General features: G+C 43.4%; 1 protein-coding gene across 1 annotated transcript in view; it reads right to left on the bottom strand.

The window, feature by feature from the left end:
• Positions 1-472: 472 nt before the first annotated feature.
• PKP2 (plakophilin 2) overlaps positions 473-18,925 on the bottom strand; it is a 60,668-nt gene continuing 42,215 nt past the window's right edge. Inside the window, exons 7-13 of the mRNA XM_063446696.1 lie at positions 14,684-14,801; positions 13,874-14,038; positions 13,594-13,767; positions 9,367-9,520; positions 5,581-5,770; positions 1,711-1,798; positions 473-767 (exon numbers count right to left, since the gene is read on the bottom strand). Of these exons, the coding sequence (XP_063302766.1) occupies positions 705-767; positions 1,711-1,798; positions 5,581-5,770; positions 9,367-9,520; positions 13,594-13,767; positions 13,874-14,038; positions 14,684-14,801 (952 nt within the window). The 3' untranslated portion in view covers positions 473-704. The remainder of the gene's footprint in view (positions 768-1,710; positions 1,799-5,580; positions 5,771-9,366; positions 9,521-13,593; positions 13,768-13,873; positions 14,039-14,683; positions 14,802-18,925) is intronic.

Genomic DNA, 18,925 nt, shown 5'->3' on the forward strand with positions numbered 1-18,925 from the left:
ATACACAGCTACACATACACAACCATACAAATGACATATCAATCACATACACACATATACACAGCTACACATACACAACCATACAAATTACATATCAATCACATACAAACATATACACAGCTACACATACACAACCATACAAATGACATATCAATCACATACACACATATACACAGCTACACATACACAACCATACAAATGACATATCAATCACATACACACATTTGTAAGAAATCTGCTCCTATAGGCTGGTTTACGATGTTGAGAATGGGAAACGCAGTTTTTATGATTAATCACCATAATTAGCAACCACATTTCCCTAGATTTTTGAAGACTATGTTTCCAATGAAGCCGTTTATGGTGAAAGGGGTGAGGTGTATAAAGAGAGAGGAACAAGATGTGGAAAGTGAAGAGCAATTTAGCGCTATCCATACATGGCACCGAAACATCCCCAGGGCTCGGAGCCGACACAGCATTCATTATAAACACATACAAAATCTGTGGATACTGGATAAGGTTTTACGTTAGTGGTCAGACCAGAAACTAGTCGTCTGAGGACCAATGGTCGCTCTGTCGCCACACTCTCCATTGTAAGTGGCTGACGGACAGTGGGCGAGGGGGTGCCGGAGTTTGGCTGTCCCTGGGCTCCAAGGTGAGAATTTAGCGTCCGCCGATGTGTTTATTTACAGAGTACCAACGCAAGATCAGAGCGAATGGTAAGCCTTAGATGTGCGACTGTTGACAAAATCTGTCTTCTTATACAGAGCCTGCAGGAAAAAGCAAAATGATATAATAAGGGGAGGGTTTGAGTAAAAGCTATTTATTTTTTTAACAAAAATGAAGGAAGTGACTGATATGCAGTAAACAATCATATTATGGCTGTAGTGGTTATAGTGTGCATTATGGCTGTAGTGGGTATAGTGGGCATTATGGCTGTAGTGGTTATAGTGTGCATTATGGCTGTAGTGGGTATAGTGGGCATTATGGCTGTAGTGGTTATAGTGGGCATTATGGCTGTAGTAGGCATTATGGCTGTAGTGGGTATAGTGGGCATTATTGCTGTAGTGGTTATAGTGGGCATTATGGCTGTAGTAGGCATTATGGCTGTAGTGGTTATAGTGGGCATTATGGCTGTAGTATGGCTGTAGTAGGCATTATGGCTGTAGTGGTTATAGTGGGCATTATGGCTGTAGTGGTTATAGTGGGCATTATGGCTGTAGTGGTTATAGTGGGCATTATGGCTGTAGTGGTTAAAGTGGGCATTATGGCTGTAGTGAGCATTATGACTGTAGTGGGCATTATGGCTGTAGTGGTTATAGTGGGCATTATGGCTGTAGTAGGCATTATGGCTGTAGTGGTTATAGTGGGCATTATGGCTGTAGTGGTTATAGTGGGCATTATGGCTGTAGTAGGCATTATGGCTGTAGTGGTTATAGTGGGCATTATGGCTGTAGTGGGAATAGTGGGTGTAGTGGGAATAGTGGGTATTGTGGGCCGGTAGAAAATGCATTATTTGAGGGCACACCCAGAACATTCCTTATTTATAGTGGAGCTGCTAGAGAATGAAATGATATACAATACGTTAAATGATAGTTTAATCATTTTAAAACAATATTGGGATAATCTGTGGACACAGAATAAGTGCTCCCTTGCTGGTCATAACGGGTACTGCTGCTAAATCCTGTATGGCGTCCACTGGCACATTCTTACCTTCTTGTACGCGCTGTGCAGATCTTGATGTTGCCACAAGGTAAACAGCACGACCGATGCCACCCTGCCAGCCTTCGTTGTCATAGCACTGGAGAAAGACACCCACAGACAGGGAATGAGCAATTCAGCAATAACACCATGGTATAGCTAGATTTCACACTTTTATATAGGGGTGTGTGTCTGGAGGTGTGGCCATGGGCGGGGCTATTCCAGGACATTTACAGGGTGTGACATGTTCGGTGACACACACACACACACACAGACACACACACACACACACACATATATATTGCTGAGAAATTGGGAAATGTTTCCAATCCTGCTCTGTTTTAGATTTTTTTTTTTTTTACATTTTACAATTTCATAGTAAAAAAATTAATAAAATAAATAATACTCCAAACCAATCCAAAGGTGGCAAATAAAAGGCGAACGCAGACCCAGTGCAAGGATTTCTGTTGCCCTAGGCAAAGATCCATTTTTGCCGCCCACTCATGTCACTCTCTCACTGACAGACACACACACACAGAAACTCACTCACTGACAGACACGCACAGACACTCAGTGACAGACACAAACACACACACACAGAGACCCTGACAGACACACATACACTCACTGATAGACACACACACACACACACACAGGCAGACACTCACTGTTAGACACAAACAGACACTTACTGACATACACTCACTCACTGACAGACACACACACACAGGCAGAAACTCACTGACATACATACACTCACTCACTGACAGTCAAACACTCACACACTCACTGACATACATACACACACACACACAGGCAGACACTCACTGACAGACACACTCACTCACTCACAGACAGACACACACACAGGCAGACACACACACAATCAATCAAACACTCACAGACAGACACACAAACAGGCATACCAGTGGCGTACACGTAACCCATGGGGCCCACTCCCTCCCTCTCCACCCCCTCCGACATAGACACACACACACATACATAAAGAGACACACACAGACACACAAATACATACAGACACATACATACATACAAAGACACATACATACAAATAGACAGACAGGCACAAATACAAACAAACAAAAACAGACAAACAGGCACACATACAAACAGACAGACACACACACATACATACAAATACACATACATACATAAAAACAGACAGGCACACACACATACATATAGACAGACACACACACGGCAAACATACAAACAAAAACACATACAAACAGACAGGCACACATACATACAGACAAGACACACATACTGTAGCGGAGAGCTGATTTCTCACAGCTTAACTCCACTAATGTATCCAGGGGATGCAGGAACAAGTAATAAATCCAACAGGGTAACCAGCACAATCAGCAATATAATCCAAGGATATCCCATCACCTTTCCCAATAACTGGACAACACACAGTATCAGGAGTAGAACTGAGGTTTATTTACACCATGCCTGCTTTTATGAGATTCTCCCATGCAAGGGAGGGACTCACCATAATTAGTACAGTAGCCAATCCCATAGACGTAACCTCCCACACATCTCCTCCCCTTAGATTAACACTTAAGCTAATTATACAGTGTACACTTTTCTCCAATTCCTGGAGGTACCCAAAATATGTGGGGTACCCCTTTAAATATGGTACCCCCTGGTAGCCCTGATCTGGGTGAGGAACATATCCAAAAATCACCCAGATCAGACCAGGGGTTCGGGAGTTATGGGGAGGTAAAGATTTGACCGACTGCATGGCAAAAGTATCCGAAAATAGTTCCATGTATTTTGGCCCTGCAGTCGGTCACAGAAAAGGGAATGAAAACACACGAATTGCCTGGGTTATAGAGCCTGGGGAGAGTTTGAATGAATTCCCTTGTTCGTGGGGTTGTTTGTACCGAACGGCGGGCCATTCGGTAGTTTCTACACAAATTCATGGAAGTCTGGAGGTCTCAGCGGTGTTTGCCTAGTCGAGTGTCCGATTTTAGTTCCAGACACTCGACAGCAAAACACTGCTTAAGACGGCCGCCGCCACGTGTTCGTTTCCTGAATGGCGGCCACCCAGAGGACAAAATCCACATTACATGAATTGCCAATTACCAGTTTGCAACATTGTTGCAAACGGTAATTGGAGGCACACTTATTCCTGGGTGGTCTGGTTGTTCGATAGTTTCACGCAATATAATGAATGGAGTGATTCTACCGAACAATCAGACGAATGCTGCATATACAGAAACATGCATACTATAAAAGACATCCTTACTGTAATCTGCTGCAAAGTCTTAAAGGGGTATTGTTCTCAAAAAGTCATAGAAGGTCCCTGGCTGGTTCTTAAAGGGCCAGTAAGGTAATACACAATCCATTATGTCCAGTCAATGGGTTTAAAGGGTCCCATCTACCCGGGACCATAATCACTGGGCAGGAGGCGAGTAAGCAGTCTCTCCAGGAAACTGGAGCAGACTCTGGTACAGGGTCCAGTCCGCTACACATACATACAGAAACACAGGCACACATACAGACAGACACACACACACACAAGACACACATACATACATAAAAACAGACAGCCACACATACATACAGATAGACACAGACACACACACATACAAACACACACACAAGACACACATACATACAAATACACATATATACATACAGGCACACATACATACAGACAGACAGACACCTACAGACAGACACACAACATACATACAAAGACACATACATACAGACAAATAGACAGTCACATACAGAGACACACACACACACACAAAACATACATACAAAGACACATAAATACAAACAGACAAGCACACATATATACAGACAGATAGACACAGACACATACATACAAACACACACACACACGCACGCACATAATATTTAAGTCACTCTCCTGTTTCCTACCTTTTAGGTGCAGGAGGGTGACTTTCCCTGGGGTCCAGTGTTCCCTGACTCCCTGTTCTTCCTCGCGCAGGCTCTCACATGGGGCCCGGTTGCGCTGTCCATCGGGTGGCCCTGACAGCATGGGCCACCCGATTGGCACCTTAACATGCCGCCCCGGCGGTTTGCTGCGCGGGCCAGGGCCGCAAATGATGATGGCAGGCACCGGGTCGCAGGGGTCTGCAGGGCTGCCGGGCCCCCTGGAGTGACGGGCCCAGTCACAGCTGCGACCCCTGTGACCCCGGTATGTATGCCAATGAGGCAGACACTCACTGACATACATACACAATTCCGGGCGCCTGGAGGATCGGCCCGGCCCGGCGCTGAGGGGGGGCTGCTCTAGAGCTGCTCGCCCAGCGCTGCGGCTCAGGACAGGGGGAGCCTACCCGGAAATATCCCTGCTTTACTGGATAGAGCTGTGGCTGTGTGCTTTGTGTTCCCAATCTTTTCAGTGTTTCTTTCTGTGTGTATTTAGTGTTTGTCTGTTCTATTTATCTGATACAATTGTGAGCGCAGGGAATGCAGCCTTCAACCTGCGTCTCATAGTAACTGCGTGGGTTCCAGAGGCCGTGTTTGCTAATCAGGTGTGCCTGTTCCTTATAAAGGATTCGTTTAAATACAATCAGCGCTAGGAATGCCATATCTGCCAGAGTTACCTGGATAAATACCAATTTTACACACTGAATTCATGTGCTCTAGGAAATTAACCAAGGAGGAATCGAGGCAATTACTTAATTAACGGATTGCCCTCTTGCAGCATATGAAGGCTGCATACCACACAGCAGCCTTTTCACGCACTGTACATCAGCGGGAAGAATTCGCATGTCTGGCAGAATATAAAGGATTCGTTTGGCCCTAATCCTCAGCCTTGTGTTTCCATATCTCTGTGTAGCAGGTTCTACCCTGTATGCTGTTTTCTTTTCTTACCTGTCATTCGCGCTGAGGTTGATGAGTTTCTGGACCCCTCCATTGCTGAGAAGAATCTTTGCGTTCTGGGAGGAGTTAGAGACCAGGTTATTCAGCACGTAGCAGATGGATGCTGCTGTCTCGTTGGCGATGTTGGTGTCAGGCGTGGAGTTTGGCAGCAGTGTAACCAGGTCAGGCAATAAGCATTTTGCTGGAAGATGGCAAGGGAATCATTTGAGACAATTTTCTATTTTTAAAGGGGCATTATCAGAATAAATAACCTTTTGATATGTGGCAGCATATATTAATAAATGCCACTGAATACAATTGCATTGACCATTAGTATAAAATATATTGAGGGTGGGCTTAGTTAACTACATCCCTTGAGTAGACAGCAGTTACATTGTAATGTCCGTATCCCTTTAGTGTAAAAGATACTGGGGGGGTTTGGTTAATTGCCCCCTCCAGTGTGAGCTGCTGGGTTCCCTGAGTATTCTACAGACAGCAGTTACATTGCAATATCCGTATCCCTTTAGTGTAAAAGATATTGGGGGGTTTGGTTAATTGCCCCCTCCAGTGTGAGCTGCTGGGTTCCCTGAGTATTCTACAGACAGCAGTTACATTGTAATGTCCGTATCCCTTTAGTGTAAAAGATATTGGGTTTTTTTGGTTAATTGCCCCCTCCAGTGTGAGCTGCTGTATTCCCTGAGTATTCTACAGACAGCAGTTACATTGTAATGTCCATATCCCTTTAGTGTAAAAGATATTGGGGGGGTTTGGTTAATTGCCCCCTCCAGTGTGAGCTGCTGTGCTCCCTGAGTATTCTACAGACAGCAGTTACATTGTAATGTCCGTATCCCTTTAGTGTAAAAGATATTGCGGGGTTTTGGTTAATTGCCCCTCTCCAGTGTGAGCTGCTTTGTTCCCTGAGTATTTTACAGACAGCAGTTACATTGTAATGTCCGTATCCCTTTAGTGTAAAAGATATTGGGGGGGTTGGTTAATTGCCCCCTCCAGTGTGAGCTGCTTTGTTCCCTGAGTATTTTACAGACAGCAGTTACATTGTAATGTCTGTATCCCTTTAGTGTAAAAGATATTGGGTTTTTTTTGGGTTAATTGCCCCCTCCAGTGTGAGCTGCTGAGGTCCCTGAGTATTCCACAGACAGCAGTTACATTGTAATGTCTGTATCCCTTTAGTGTAAAAGATATTGGGGGGTTTGGTTAATTGCCCCCTCCAGTGTGAGCTGCTGTGTTCCCTGAGTATTCTACAGACAGCAGTTACATTGTAATGTCCGTATCCCTTTAGTGTAAAAGATATTGGGGGGTTTGGTTAATTGCCCCCTTCAGTGTGAGCTGCTGTGTTCCCTGAGTATTCTACAGACAGCAGTTACATTGTAATGTCCGTATCTCTTTAGTGTAAAATATATTGGGGGGGTTTGGTTAATTGCCCCCTCCAGTGTGAGCTGCTGTGTTCCCTGAGTATTCTATAGACAGCAGTTACATTGTAATGTCCGTATCTCTTTAGTGTAAAAGATATTGGGGGGTTTTGGTTAATTGCCCCCTCCAGTGTGAGCTGCTGTGTTCCCTGAGTATTCTATAGACAGCAGTTACATTGTAATGTCTGTATCCCTTTAGTGTAAAAGATATTGGGGGGTTTGGTTAATTGCCCCCTCCAGTGTGAGCTGCTGTGTTCCCTGAGTATTCTACAGACAGCAGTTACATTGTAATGTCCGTATCCCTTTAGTGTAAAAGATATTGGGGGGTTTGGTTAATTGCCCCCTTCAGTGTGAGCTGCTGTGTTCCCTGAGTATTCTACAGACAGCAGTTACATTGTAATGTCCGCATCTCTTTAGTGTAAAATATATTGGGGGGGTTTGGTTAATTGCTCCCTCCAGTGTGAGCTGCTGTGTTCCCTGAGTATTCTATAGACAGCAGTTACATTGTAATGTCCGTATCTCTTTAGTGTAAAAGATATTGGGGGGTTTTGGTTAATTGCCCCCTCCAGTGTGAGCTGCTGTGTTCCCTGAGTATTCTATAGACAGCAGTTACATTGTAACGTCCTTATCTCTTTAGTGTAAAAGATATTGGGGGGGGGGGGGAGGGGGAGGCTTTGGTTAATTGCCCCTTTCTAGAAAAGATATTGAAGGGTTTTGGTTTCGTTCTGCACAGGAGGTTTATTAAGGTAACCGGTACTGACTCACCTCGTTCTGCACAGGAGGTTTATTAAGGTAACTGGTACTGACCCATCTCGTTCTGCACAGGAGGTTTATTAAGGTAACTGGTACTGACCCATCTCGTTCTGCACAGGAGGTTTATTAATGTAACCGGTACTGACCCATCTCGTTATGTATAGGAGGTTTATTAAGGTAACCAGTACTGACCCATCTCGTTCTGCACAGGAGGTTTATTAAGGTAACCAGTACTGACCCATCTCGTTCTGCACAGGAGGTTTATTAAGGTAACCAGTACTGACCCATCTCGTTCTGCATAGGAGGTTTATTAAGGTAATCAGTACTGACCCATCTCGTTCTGTACAGGAGGTTTATTAAGGTAACTGGTACTGACCCATCTCGTTCTGCACAGGAGGTTTATTAAGGTAACCGGTACTGACCCATCTCGTTATGTACTGGAGGTTTATTAAGGTAACCAGTACTGACCCATCTCGTTCTGTACAGGAGGTTTATTAAGGTAACTGGTACTGACCCATCTCGTTCTGCACAGGATGTTTATTAAGGTAACCAGTACTGACCCATCTCGTTCTGTACAGGAGGTTTATTAAGGTAACCGGTACTGACCCATCTCGTTCTGCACAGGAGGTTTATTAAGGTAACCTCTACTGACCCATCTCGTTCTGCATAGGAGGTTTATTAAGGTAACCAGTACTGACCCATCTCGTTCTGTACAGGATGTTTATTAAGGTAACCGGTACTGACCCATCTCGTTCTGTACAGGAGGTTTATTAAGGTAACTGGTACTGACCCATCTCGTTATGTACTGGAGGTTTATTAAGGTAACCGGTACTGACCCATTTCGTTATGTACAGGAGGTTTATTAAGGTAACCAGTACTGACTCACCTCGTTCTGCACAGGAGGTTTATTAAGGTAACTGGTACTGACCCATCTCGTTCTGCACAGGAGGTTTATTAAGGTAACTGGTACTGACCCATCTCGTTCTGCACAGGAGGTTTATTAATGTAACCGGTACTGACCCATCTCGTTATGTACTGGAGGTTTATTAAGGTAACTGGTACTGACCCATCTCGTTCTGCACAGGAGGTTTATTAAGGTAACCAGTACTGACCCATCTCGTTCTGTACAGGAGGTTTATTAAGGTAACCGGTACTGACCCATCTCGTTCTGCACAGGAGGTTTATTAAGGTAACCGGTACTGACCCATCTCGTTCTGCACAGGATGTTTATTAAGGTAACCAGTACTGACCCATCTCGTTCTGTACAGGAGGTTTATTAAGGTAACCGGTACTGACCCATCTCGTTCTGTACAGGAGGTTTATTAAGGTAACTGGTACTGACCCATCTCGTTATGTACTGGAGGTTTATTAAGGTAACCGGTACTGACCCATCTCGTTATGTACAGGAGGTTTATTAAGGTAACCGGTACTGACCCATCTCGTTCTGCACAGGATGTTTATTAAGGTAACCGGTACTGACCCATCTCGTTCTGCACAGGATGTTTATTAAGGTAACTGGTACTGACCCATCTCGTTCTGTACAGGAGGTTTATTAAGGTAACTGGTACTGACCCATCTCGTTATGTACTGGAGGTTTATTAAGGTAACCGGTACTGACCCATCTCGTTCTGTAGAGGCTGATTCCGGGACAGGTTCCTCAGAAGAGACACAGCCGTCCTCTTCACGCCAGGATCACTGGTATGCAGTATATTTCCTATATGCTGGAGACCATTTTCTTTCTTCACCACAGTTTGCGCCACCGCTACTGGCAACTGAATGAAATCATACAAAATGGCTGTCATTACAAGGGCACGCTCTGGGCAGCTCCGTAGCCATCAGGTTTCCTGCAATCTATACTTTAATGTGAACGGACCTTCCTGAAGGAAGTGGGACTCAAATGTGCAAAATAAAAAAGTCAAATTAGAGGACTGAAAATGGGATTTGGCACTAATCTGCTAAATATAAGGGACGTCTACTTTACTAGTGTGTACCACTCTGTACGCGTCTGTGTACCACCTGTACTGACCTGTGCCCTGTCTGTGTACCTCTGTATTAGAGTGTTACCCTCTGTATTTAACGGAGTAACCCTGTACTAGATTGTGATCTCTTTGTCTGTGTACCCCTTTACTAGCCTGTAATACTCTGTACCTTTCTGTGTACCCCTATCTGTACCTATCTGTGTACCCCTAAACTAGCATGTAACACTCTGTACCTATCTGTGTACCCCTTTGCTAGCCTGTGACTCTTTGTATCTGTCCGTGTACCCCTTTGCTAGCCTGTGACTCTTTGTATCTGTCCGTGTACCCCTTTGCTAGCCTGTGACTCTTTGTATCTGTCCGTGTATCTCTATACTAGCCTGTGACTCTTTGTATCTGTCCGTGTATCTCTATACTAGCCTGTGACTCTTTGTATCTGTCTGTGTATCTCTATACTAGCCTGTGACTCTTTGTATCTGTCCGTGTATCTCTATACTAGCCTGTGACTCTTTGTATCTGTCCGTGTATCTCTATACTAGCCTGTGACTCTTTGTATCTGTCCGTGTATCTCTATACTAGCCTGTGACTCTTTGTATCTGTCCGTGTATCTCTATACTAGCCTGTGATTATTTGTATCTGTCTGTGTACCCCTATACTAGCCTGTGACTCTTTGTATCTGTCTGTGTACCCCTATACTAGCCTGTGATTATTTGTATCTGTCTGTGTACCCCTATACTAGCCTGTGATTATTTGTATCTGTCTGTGTACCCCTATACTAGCCTGTGACTCTTTGTATCTGTCTGTGTACCCCTATACTAGCCTGTGACTCTTTGTATCTGTCCGTGTATCTCTATACTAGCCTGTGACTCTTTGTATCTGTCTGTGTACCCCTATACTAGCCTGTGACTCTTTGTATCTGTCTGTGTACCCCTATACTAGCCTGTGACTCTTTGTATCTGTCTGTGTACCCCTATACTAGCCTGTGACTCTTTGTATCTGTCTGTGTACCCCTATACTAGCCTGTGACTCTTTGTATCTGTCTGTGTACCCCTATACTAGCCTGTGACTCTTTGTATCTGTCCGTGTACCCCTATACTAGCCTGTGACTCTTTGTATCTGTCTGTGTACCCCTATACTAGCCTGTGACTCTTTGTATCTGTCTGTGTACCCCTATACTAGCCTGTGATTATTTGTATCTGTCTGTGTACCCCTATACTAGCCTGTGATTATTTGTATCTGTCTGTGTACCCCTATACTAGCCTGTGACTCATTGTATCTGTCCGTGTATCTCTATACTAGCCTGTGACTCTTTGTATCTGTCTGTGTACCCCTATACTAGCCTGTGATTATTTGTATCTGTCTGTGTACCCCTATACTAGCCTGTGATTATTTGTATCTGTCTGTGTACCCCTATACTAGCCTGTGATTATTTGTATCTCTCTGTGTACCCCTATACTAGCCTGTGATTATTTGTATCTGTCTGTGTACCCCTATACTAGCCTGTGATTATTTGTATCTGTCTGTGTACCCCTATACTAGCCTGTGATTATTTGTATCTGTCTGTGTACCCCTATACTAGCCTGTGACTCTTTGTATCTGTCTGTGTACCCCTATACTAGCCTGTGATTATTTGTATCTGTCCGTGTATCTCTATACTAGCCTGTGACCATGCATACCAGTCTGTGCCATCACTCCGCACCCTCCCCAGAGATGCGGAAAGCAGTGTAACAGTGTGAGCAGCAGAGGTGAGAAAGGTCAGCCCTGAATGACAGGCAATTAACACTAAGATACTATTTCAGTTTAAAGAGGGGTAGGGCAGCCATCAATCAGAGACTCTGTCTGAACAACCACAGGCAGAGTGCTCGGGAGTTACAGCTTCCTAAATAAACAGCCGTGTTTGGTTTGGGTTCTAGACAAAGGAATGTTTTTACAAAGACCTTTTTGGCACTAACTGACCAGATTAATCTTTGTTAAAATTTACCCATTGTTTAAAATAAAAATGACTATTAAGAGTGAACTGGACTGTAACCTTTCTCGAGCAAAATATAATTCTAACTGGAATTTGCAAATTGCAGATAATAAATAATATTAAAATATATTTTCTGTTTTTGTATTATTTAAGTATCACAAGACAAATTCTGTTGACTTAGAGATTAAGGGAATTTGGTAAAAAGTATGTCAGGAAAGTCCCTCCATTAAAGAACATACAGGAGGTTTATCTGCGTCTCTGCTGCACAATGATTCTGTCACTGAACTGGAATATCTGTAAATATGTTGTTTAATCCACCCATTAATCCCCCGTGAGTCATATCCCGCGCTCAGTAAGCAGCAATCCTGAGAACTGCTCATATCACAGTGCTCTAAGAGCTCCTTCTACGTGGAGCTCTGTTTATGGATGAAAGGAGCTCTGTGAATGTCCTGGAGCAGGGAGCATTACTAATTCGTGACTCTCACCCCCAGAACAAAGAATCCTTGTCCTGCGTAACTGTCACAATGTATCTCACATAAAATGTATTTCTGAGATGTGATAAACGCCACTTTACGCCATGCATGCGTGGATCTGCGCCTCTCTCTGCGCTTTCATTTCTAGCAATAAACGTCGCTATGTTCGCCCTTTCTCTCTGGGTTCTCATGCCCTCTGTGCCGCTTTGCCAACAAGGTTAATCGATGGGCACATATTTCTTTCTGTGAGACAATAACTGTATACACGACAGGGATTCCTAACTCGTTACATACAACAAAAGGCGAGAATTTCCCTTCCAGATGGCAAACACGGATTTTATGGTCATTTAGGGAACCTCATCCAACTTTTTAATCAGGAGTGTCATATATCATTCAGGAACGTAGACTGACTCCTATAAACTACTGCCTTTACTTCGCATGGTACAGAAACATGACATTAGCTGGGTAGCTGTTGGAATGATTATATCTGGAAGTTTAATATGCACATTGCTAGTGTATTTGCTGTGTAGCAGTTTATACTGGTGTTAAGCGTGTTTTTTTTAATTTACATTTCTTCTAAACACGGAATTTAAATGAATTAAAACTAAAATGCAAAAATAGCTGATTTGAAAGAATTCCCCATCTTGCCCATAGTCAGAGTGTGGCTTAGTTTAGCCTGGTTTTTGCAGTTCTGTTTTCAATTCCTTACAATTTGTAATAAAAGGCTGCAGAGAGCAGTCACGTTGCTTTTTAAGCAGATCTTGTAGCACGAGTTACAGTTTATATGTGAAATGTGTTTGCACCAAGGAGAAGTGGAGGTCAGATTTTACACTAGAAAATTATAACATTTGTAAACATGTAAACTCAAATAACACTTTATCAAAACCCAGTTTATAGATAAAAAGGTTTATCACTGTTCTGGTTACGTTTTCCATTTTTATAATTTCCTTTTGAGTAAATATAAAGACTATTTAAAATCAGGACCCGTACTTCCTAAGTGTAATATCAGAATTGTAAGCTGGCCGTCCCAGTTGTATAACCTGATTGATGGCTAAAGGTAATGACAAAAAGCAGAGGGGTTCAAAAGTACTGTTAGGTAATCATATGTCCAGTCTATGCGCCCTAACAACTGCAGCGTACCCCTAGCCCCTTTCTGTCTACATTACTAATGGGAATTTCTACTGTCTACTAACAATGTACATTTTGTCCAAGTTTAATTTACATTCTTTGGCTAAGATCGTCAGATGAAGGGGACTATGATACCATAACAACTACAGCAGACTGTAACAAGCATGTATATCGGAGCACTTTTCACCTATACATGACCGACAAAGTCATAGAATTTAATTTTAAATATGTTAACGGTAGGGCACCCGATATATAAATTTATCCCTCTCTACTGACGTACACAGGAGAGCGATACTCACCATTCCATTGCCTGCTGTGAGGTTCTGGAGTGCACCAAGCGAAGCTTCCTGCGTGTAATTCCGGCTGCTCTTGGCAATTAGAGAAAGGTACATGCGCAGCACAATAGAGTGCCACAGCCACTCCACACCCCGGGGATTACTCTTCTCTTCCACTATGGGTGCGTCCCGCCATATCTACAGGGTAACAACAGGGTAACAGACTTTAGTTTGGGGGGAAAAAAAGTCTCATCTTCACTTATTGTTATTGAAATGATCAGTTGATAAAGATTGCCTACTTTACCTCTTTAATCTTCCTGCTTCGTGACCCAAAGCATCCAATAGTTTTATTATCATGTGCTGCATTGTCCTGACTCTGTGCGTAGATATTCTGCATGTTAGTGCCCGATAGCTCAGCCTCCAGCTGGTAGGAGAGATTGTGCAGGATACACACACAGTTCTCCGTGGCCTGCAAAACACAATTAATTAGATGTCCGCCCAGTTGGACAGCCTGTTTCATTTAATGACGAATAAAGTATTGCAGGATACAATATGACTAGAGTGACCACAGCATGACCAGGTAGAACGCTACATTTTAAAAGGATAAAAGTGATTGCCAAATATTTTCATACAAATAAGCATATAGCATCCCACAACGCTTGTGCATGCATCATTTGGCAGTACGTGGCTTCGTGTGCCACAGCTCACTATTATTTCTGGAAATCAGGCACTTCTAGGTAAAAAAAAAACAAAACAAAAAACAACAATTCTGATCTACAGACCTAAACTCCAACACGACAGCGTCCCGTTAATGAAACGTTAGTTTGTGCAAGTGCGTGTTAACATGGCACCTGTATCACTTTGCACCAGCATTTCTCACAATCAGCATGTGCAAGACTGTGTTCCAATTTTAACGGGCAAATATATAATAAAATAACGTTGTGTCCGAGTCAGGTCTTAAAGAGAAACCCCTAAATTCAAATCTGGTGCAAACAGACCCAATATCTGTGCTCCATCTCCCGCCACATGCGTAAAAAGACGAATGGATGATAACATAAAAATGCAATCCATCTAGAATTCTTGCTTAATAAATTAATTTATTTCACTGCCCTACCTTGTCATCTGGCTTGTAATCTGCAACGCTCCCCCTGACATAATAAACCAGAGAATCGATCAGCCCGTCACACTCCCTCATGGCTTTCCTGGCCTCGGGGCCTGCAGAACTCATATTCCTGTGAAACGGAGGAAGAAAACAGGAGGTTATTGGGACGGTCTTTGCAGTAGTGTTAACCCTTAATAATAAATAAATAAATTCAGAACTTTTATAGGCAGGAATTAATCCAGAGCACAATGTCTGCAAAAGGGAAAAATGTTTTAAATAAAATCTGTCTGATCTATTTTATCAATATGTTGCCTTAATCCGTAAATACAATACTTACATTAGACATTTCTCTCTTTTATTTATTTACTTATTTTTATGAAGAATTTACAGAAATGTACCTAGTGTGTGCGTCCATGGCTTGGAGAGAGCAGTGCATCATGGGATAGCGTGGCCATGACTATGACTGTGAATATGGGGTAAAGGGGTTGATAGGAATTAACTGTATGGGACTCGGATTTTAAAGAGGAACAACTTTGCTGTATAATTGCCCCATTTTACGGGGGGCGGGGCCGGGCCGCCGAGCTGAGCGGTCGCAGGACAGCTCAGCTCCTGCATGTAGGGCCGCAAATAGCCCACAAATAGCCGACAAATCGCAATTCTGAGGGGAAACCCCGGCAATTATCTGCGACCCTCGATGTAACCGGGCTGCCGAGCCGAGGAGAGGCTTGCTCCTGCAGTTTTAGTCCCTCGGAGGATGGGGCCCGCTGAACCAGGCGAGACCTATACTGGCGGTGAGTGAGGCGGACGGCCGCCGCATCACTATCCTGCTATACACAGACACATTACTGGGAGTATTATTGCTGTGGAGCTCTGTTATACACTCAGACACATTACTGGGACTATTATTGCTGTGGGGCTCTGTTATACACTCAGACACATTACTGGGAGTATTATTGCTGTGGAGCTCTGTTATACACTCAGACACATTACTGGGAGTATTATTGCTGTGGAGCTCTGTTATACACTCAGACACATTACTGGGAGTATTATTGCTGGGGAGCTCTGTTATACACTCAGACACATTACTGGGAGTATTATTGCTGTGGAGTTCTGTTATACACTCAGACACATTACTGGGAGTATTGTTGCTGTGGAGCTCTGTTATACACTCAGACACATTACTGGGAGTATTATTGCTGTGGAGCTCTGTTATACACTCAGACACATTACTGGGAGTATTATTGCTGTGGAGCTGTTATACACTCAGACACATTACTGGGAGTATTATTGCTGTGGGGCTCTGTTATACACTCAGACACATTACTGGGAGTATTATTGCTGTGGGGCTCTGTTATACACGCAGACACATTACTGGGAGTATTATTGCTGTGGGGCTCTGTTATACACTCAGACACATTACTGGGAGTATTATTGCTGTGGGGCTCTGTTATACACTCAGACACATTACTGGGAGTATTATTGCTGTGGGGCTCTGTTATACACGCAGACACATTACTGGGAGTATTATTGCTGTGGGGCTCTGTTATACACTCAGACACATTACTGGGAGTATTATTGATGTGGAGCTCTGTTATACACTCAGACACATTACTGGGAGTATTATTGCTGTGGAGCTCTGTTATACACTCAGACACATTACTGGGAGTATTATTGCTGTGGAGCTCTGTTATACACTCAGACACATTACTGGGAGTATTATTACTGTGGAGCTATGTTATACACTCACACACATTACTGGGGGTATTATTACTGTGGAGCTCTGTTATACACTCAGACACATTACTGGGAGTATTATTGCTGTGGAGCTCTGTTATACACTCAGACACATTACTGGGAGTATTGTTGCTGTGAAGCTCTGTTATACACTCAGACAGTCCAACAATATGGAGCGCCTAGAAAAAAGGGACATTAGGAGATAAAAAAGGGACAGAGGGATTTGTGTTTAAAATAGGGACTGTCCTTCCCTCCCCCCCCCCCCCCCCTTCTGGACCCTCTTTTCTGTACCCTCCTCTATCCCCGCTTTCCTCTATCTGTACTGTTTATTCTCTTACTTTCCTTTCTTTCTTAATCATATGAATGGCTTCGAATTCGCATTTATCTCTACCTTGGCCTGGGCCTTGTCCTGTCTGGTGGGGGTCGCTATTATCTAGAGATACTCTTAGATATACGCAATTATATCGACAAGCGTCCCCCCCGGCGGGGCTGTAAGGGGTCCTCATGTACTCTGAAAGATATGTGATTGTGTATGTATGCTTATCAACAAGATATGCCTCCTATGCTACAGCCATTCAAGTTCTTTTTGAATTTTATGTAAATGGAAAATTGGAGAGATACCGTGCACACATATTGACATTTCGTGGCTAGTGTGCCGAAGACATCGACAAAGCTACGAATAACATATGTTTTACTTTGTATAAAGTGTTTTCTACGCATACTAGATCATGCCAATGTCTCAACAATGTGATGTGTATCAATGTATATTGTGCAAACGGTGTTTCACCTGGTTATAAATAAAGAATAAAAAAAAAAAATAGGGACTGTCCTTCTTAAACAGGGAAACTTGGGTGTTATGTGAAAGTTTTTTAACATGCAATAATATGATGCATTGATGATTTTTGATGACTAAGACACTTAGTTGTGTTTCACAGGCTCAATGAACTCCAAAACCATTAATTAGCAGTAACACACCTTAACAAACAGCAGGTATATAAACGCTATATTATGCCGGGTGCATTTAATTATACAACGTAACGAGCTGTGTTAGGTTTTAGAAGGCAGGAATCCCATAGACATGATGATAATTATGTGAACAAACAGAACCACGCCCAGTTAGTCAGTGCCCCGGGATGTACATATCATGGGAAGCGAAATGCGGAGAGTAACAGTTTAAATGATGTGCAATATTATGTGATTACCTAATGGCGGTAAACCCATGTTTTACAATTCAGGGTTTCACAATGTGTGATTTGTGAATGTATACAACGTGCCTGTTACACAATACGGAATGTTGTCGTTTTAGAGAAAGGAGGGCTGCGTCTGATTGGCCGTTATTGTTATCAGCCTATAAGAATACCAATAATGTTTAAATCACTGACCAGAAAATAACTGGGTGAGAATAAACTAATGGCAGCTTCAGGTCTGCCAGGGAATTCAGACTTCACAGAGCAATACAGTTAGAAACAGATAACCTGCAGAACGTACACGCACTTATTTATTTTTTGTAAAAGTATACATTTTTTTTAATGGTTGAATCCCTGATGACACCTTTTTTCCTTTATGTTTTAACCTGGGTTACTTGCAGGTTTGGTCTGTCCAGGATCCAGAGCTCTGTGATATAACACTGATCAGCCACAACATTAAAACCACCTGCCTAATATCGTGGTAGCCCCTCGTGCTGCCAAATACATGGAAGCATGAATTCCAGGAATCCTCTGAACGTGATCTGTGGTATCTGATACCAAGACATCAGCAGCAGATCCAATAAGTCCTGCAAGTTGCGAGGTGGGGCCTCCATGGATCTGATTTGTTGTTCAAGCAGATCTCACAGATGCTCTTTGTCATTCTTCTCAAACCATTCCTGAACAATGTGTGCAGCATGGCAGGGTGCATTATCATAGTGAAAGAGGCCAGTGCCATCAGGGAACAACATTGCCATGAAGGATGTACGTGGTCTCTATGTAGGTGGTAACATCCACATGAATGCCAGGACCCAAGGTTTCCCGGCAGTACATTGCCCAGAGCAGAACACTGCCTCCGCCGGCCTGCCTTCTTCCCATAATGCATCCTGCGGCCATCTCTTTTCCAGGTAAACGACACACGCACCCAGCCATCCACTTTATCTAAAATAAAACCTTCTTCCATTGCTCCACGGTCCAGTTTTGATGCTCTTGTACTCTTTAAAGGTGCTTTAGGTGGACAGGTGTCCTAATGGGCACTTTGACAGCGTTCTATCATGGCCAGCATTTTTCAGCTATTTGAGTTACAGTAGCTCTTCTGTGTGATCAGACCAGACAGGTAGCCTTCGCTCCCCTCGTGTTTCAGTAAGCCATGGACACCTATGACCTTGACAACAGTTCACCAGCTGTCCTTCTTTGAATCACTTTTGGAAGGTACTAACCACTGCACACTGTAAACACCCCACAAGACTTGCCGTTTTGTCTAGCCATCACCATTTGGCCCTTTTCAAAGTCACTCAGGTCCTTTCACTTGCCCATTTTTCCTGCTTCCAACACG

This window comes from Pelobates fuscus, chromosome 3, assembly GCF_036172605.1.
Source record: "Pelobates fuscus isolate aPelFus1 chromosome 3, aPelFus1.pri, whole genome shotgun sequence".
In the NCBI taxonomy this organism is placed as follows: Eukaryota; Metazoa; Chordata; class Amphibia; order Anura; family Pelobatidae; genus Pelobates; species Pelobates fuscus.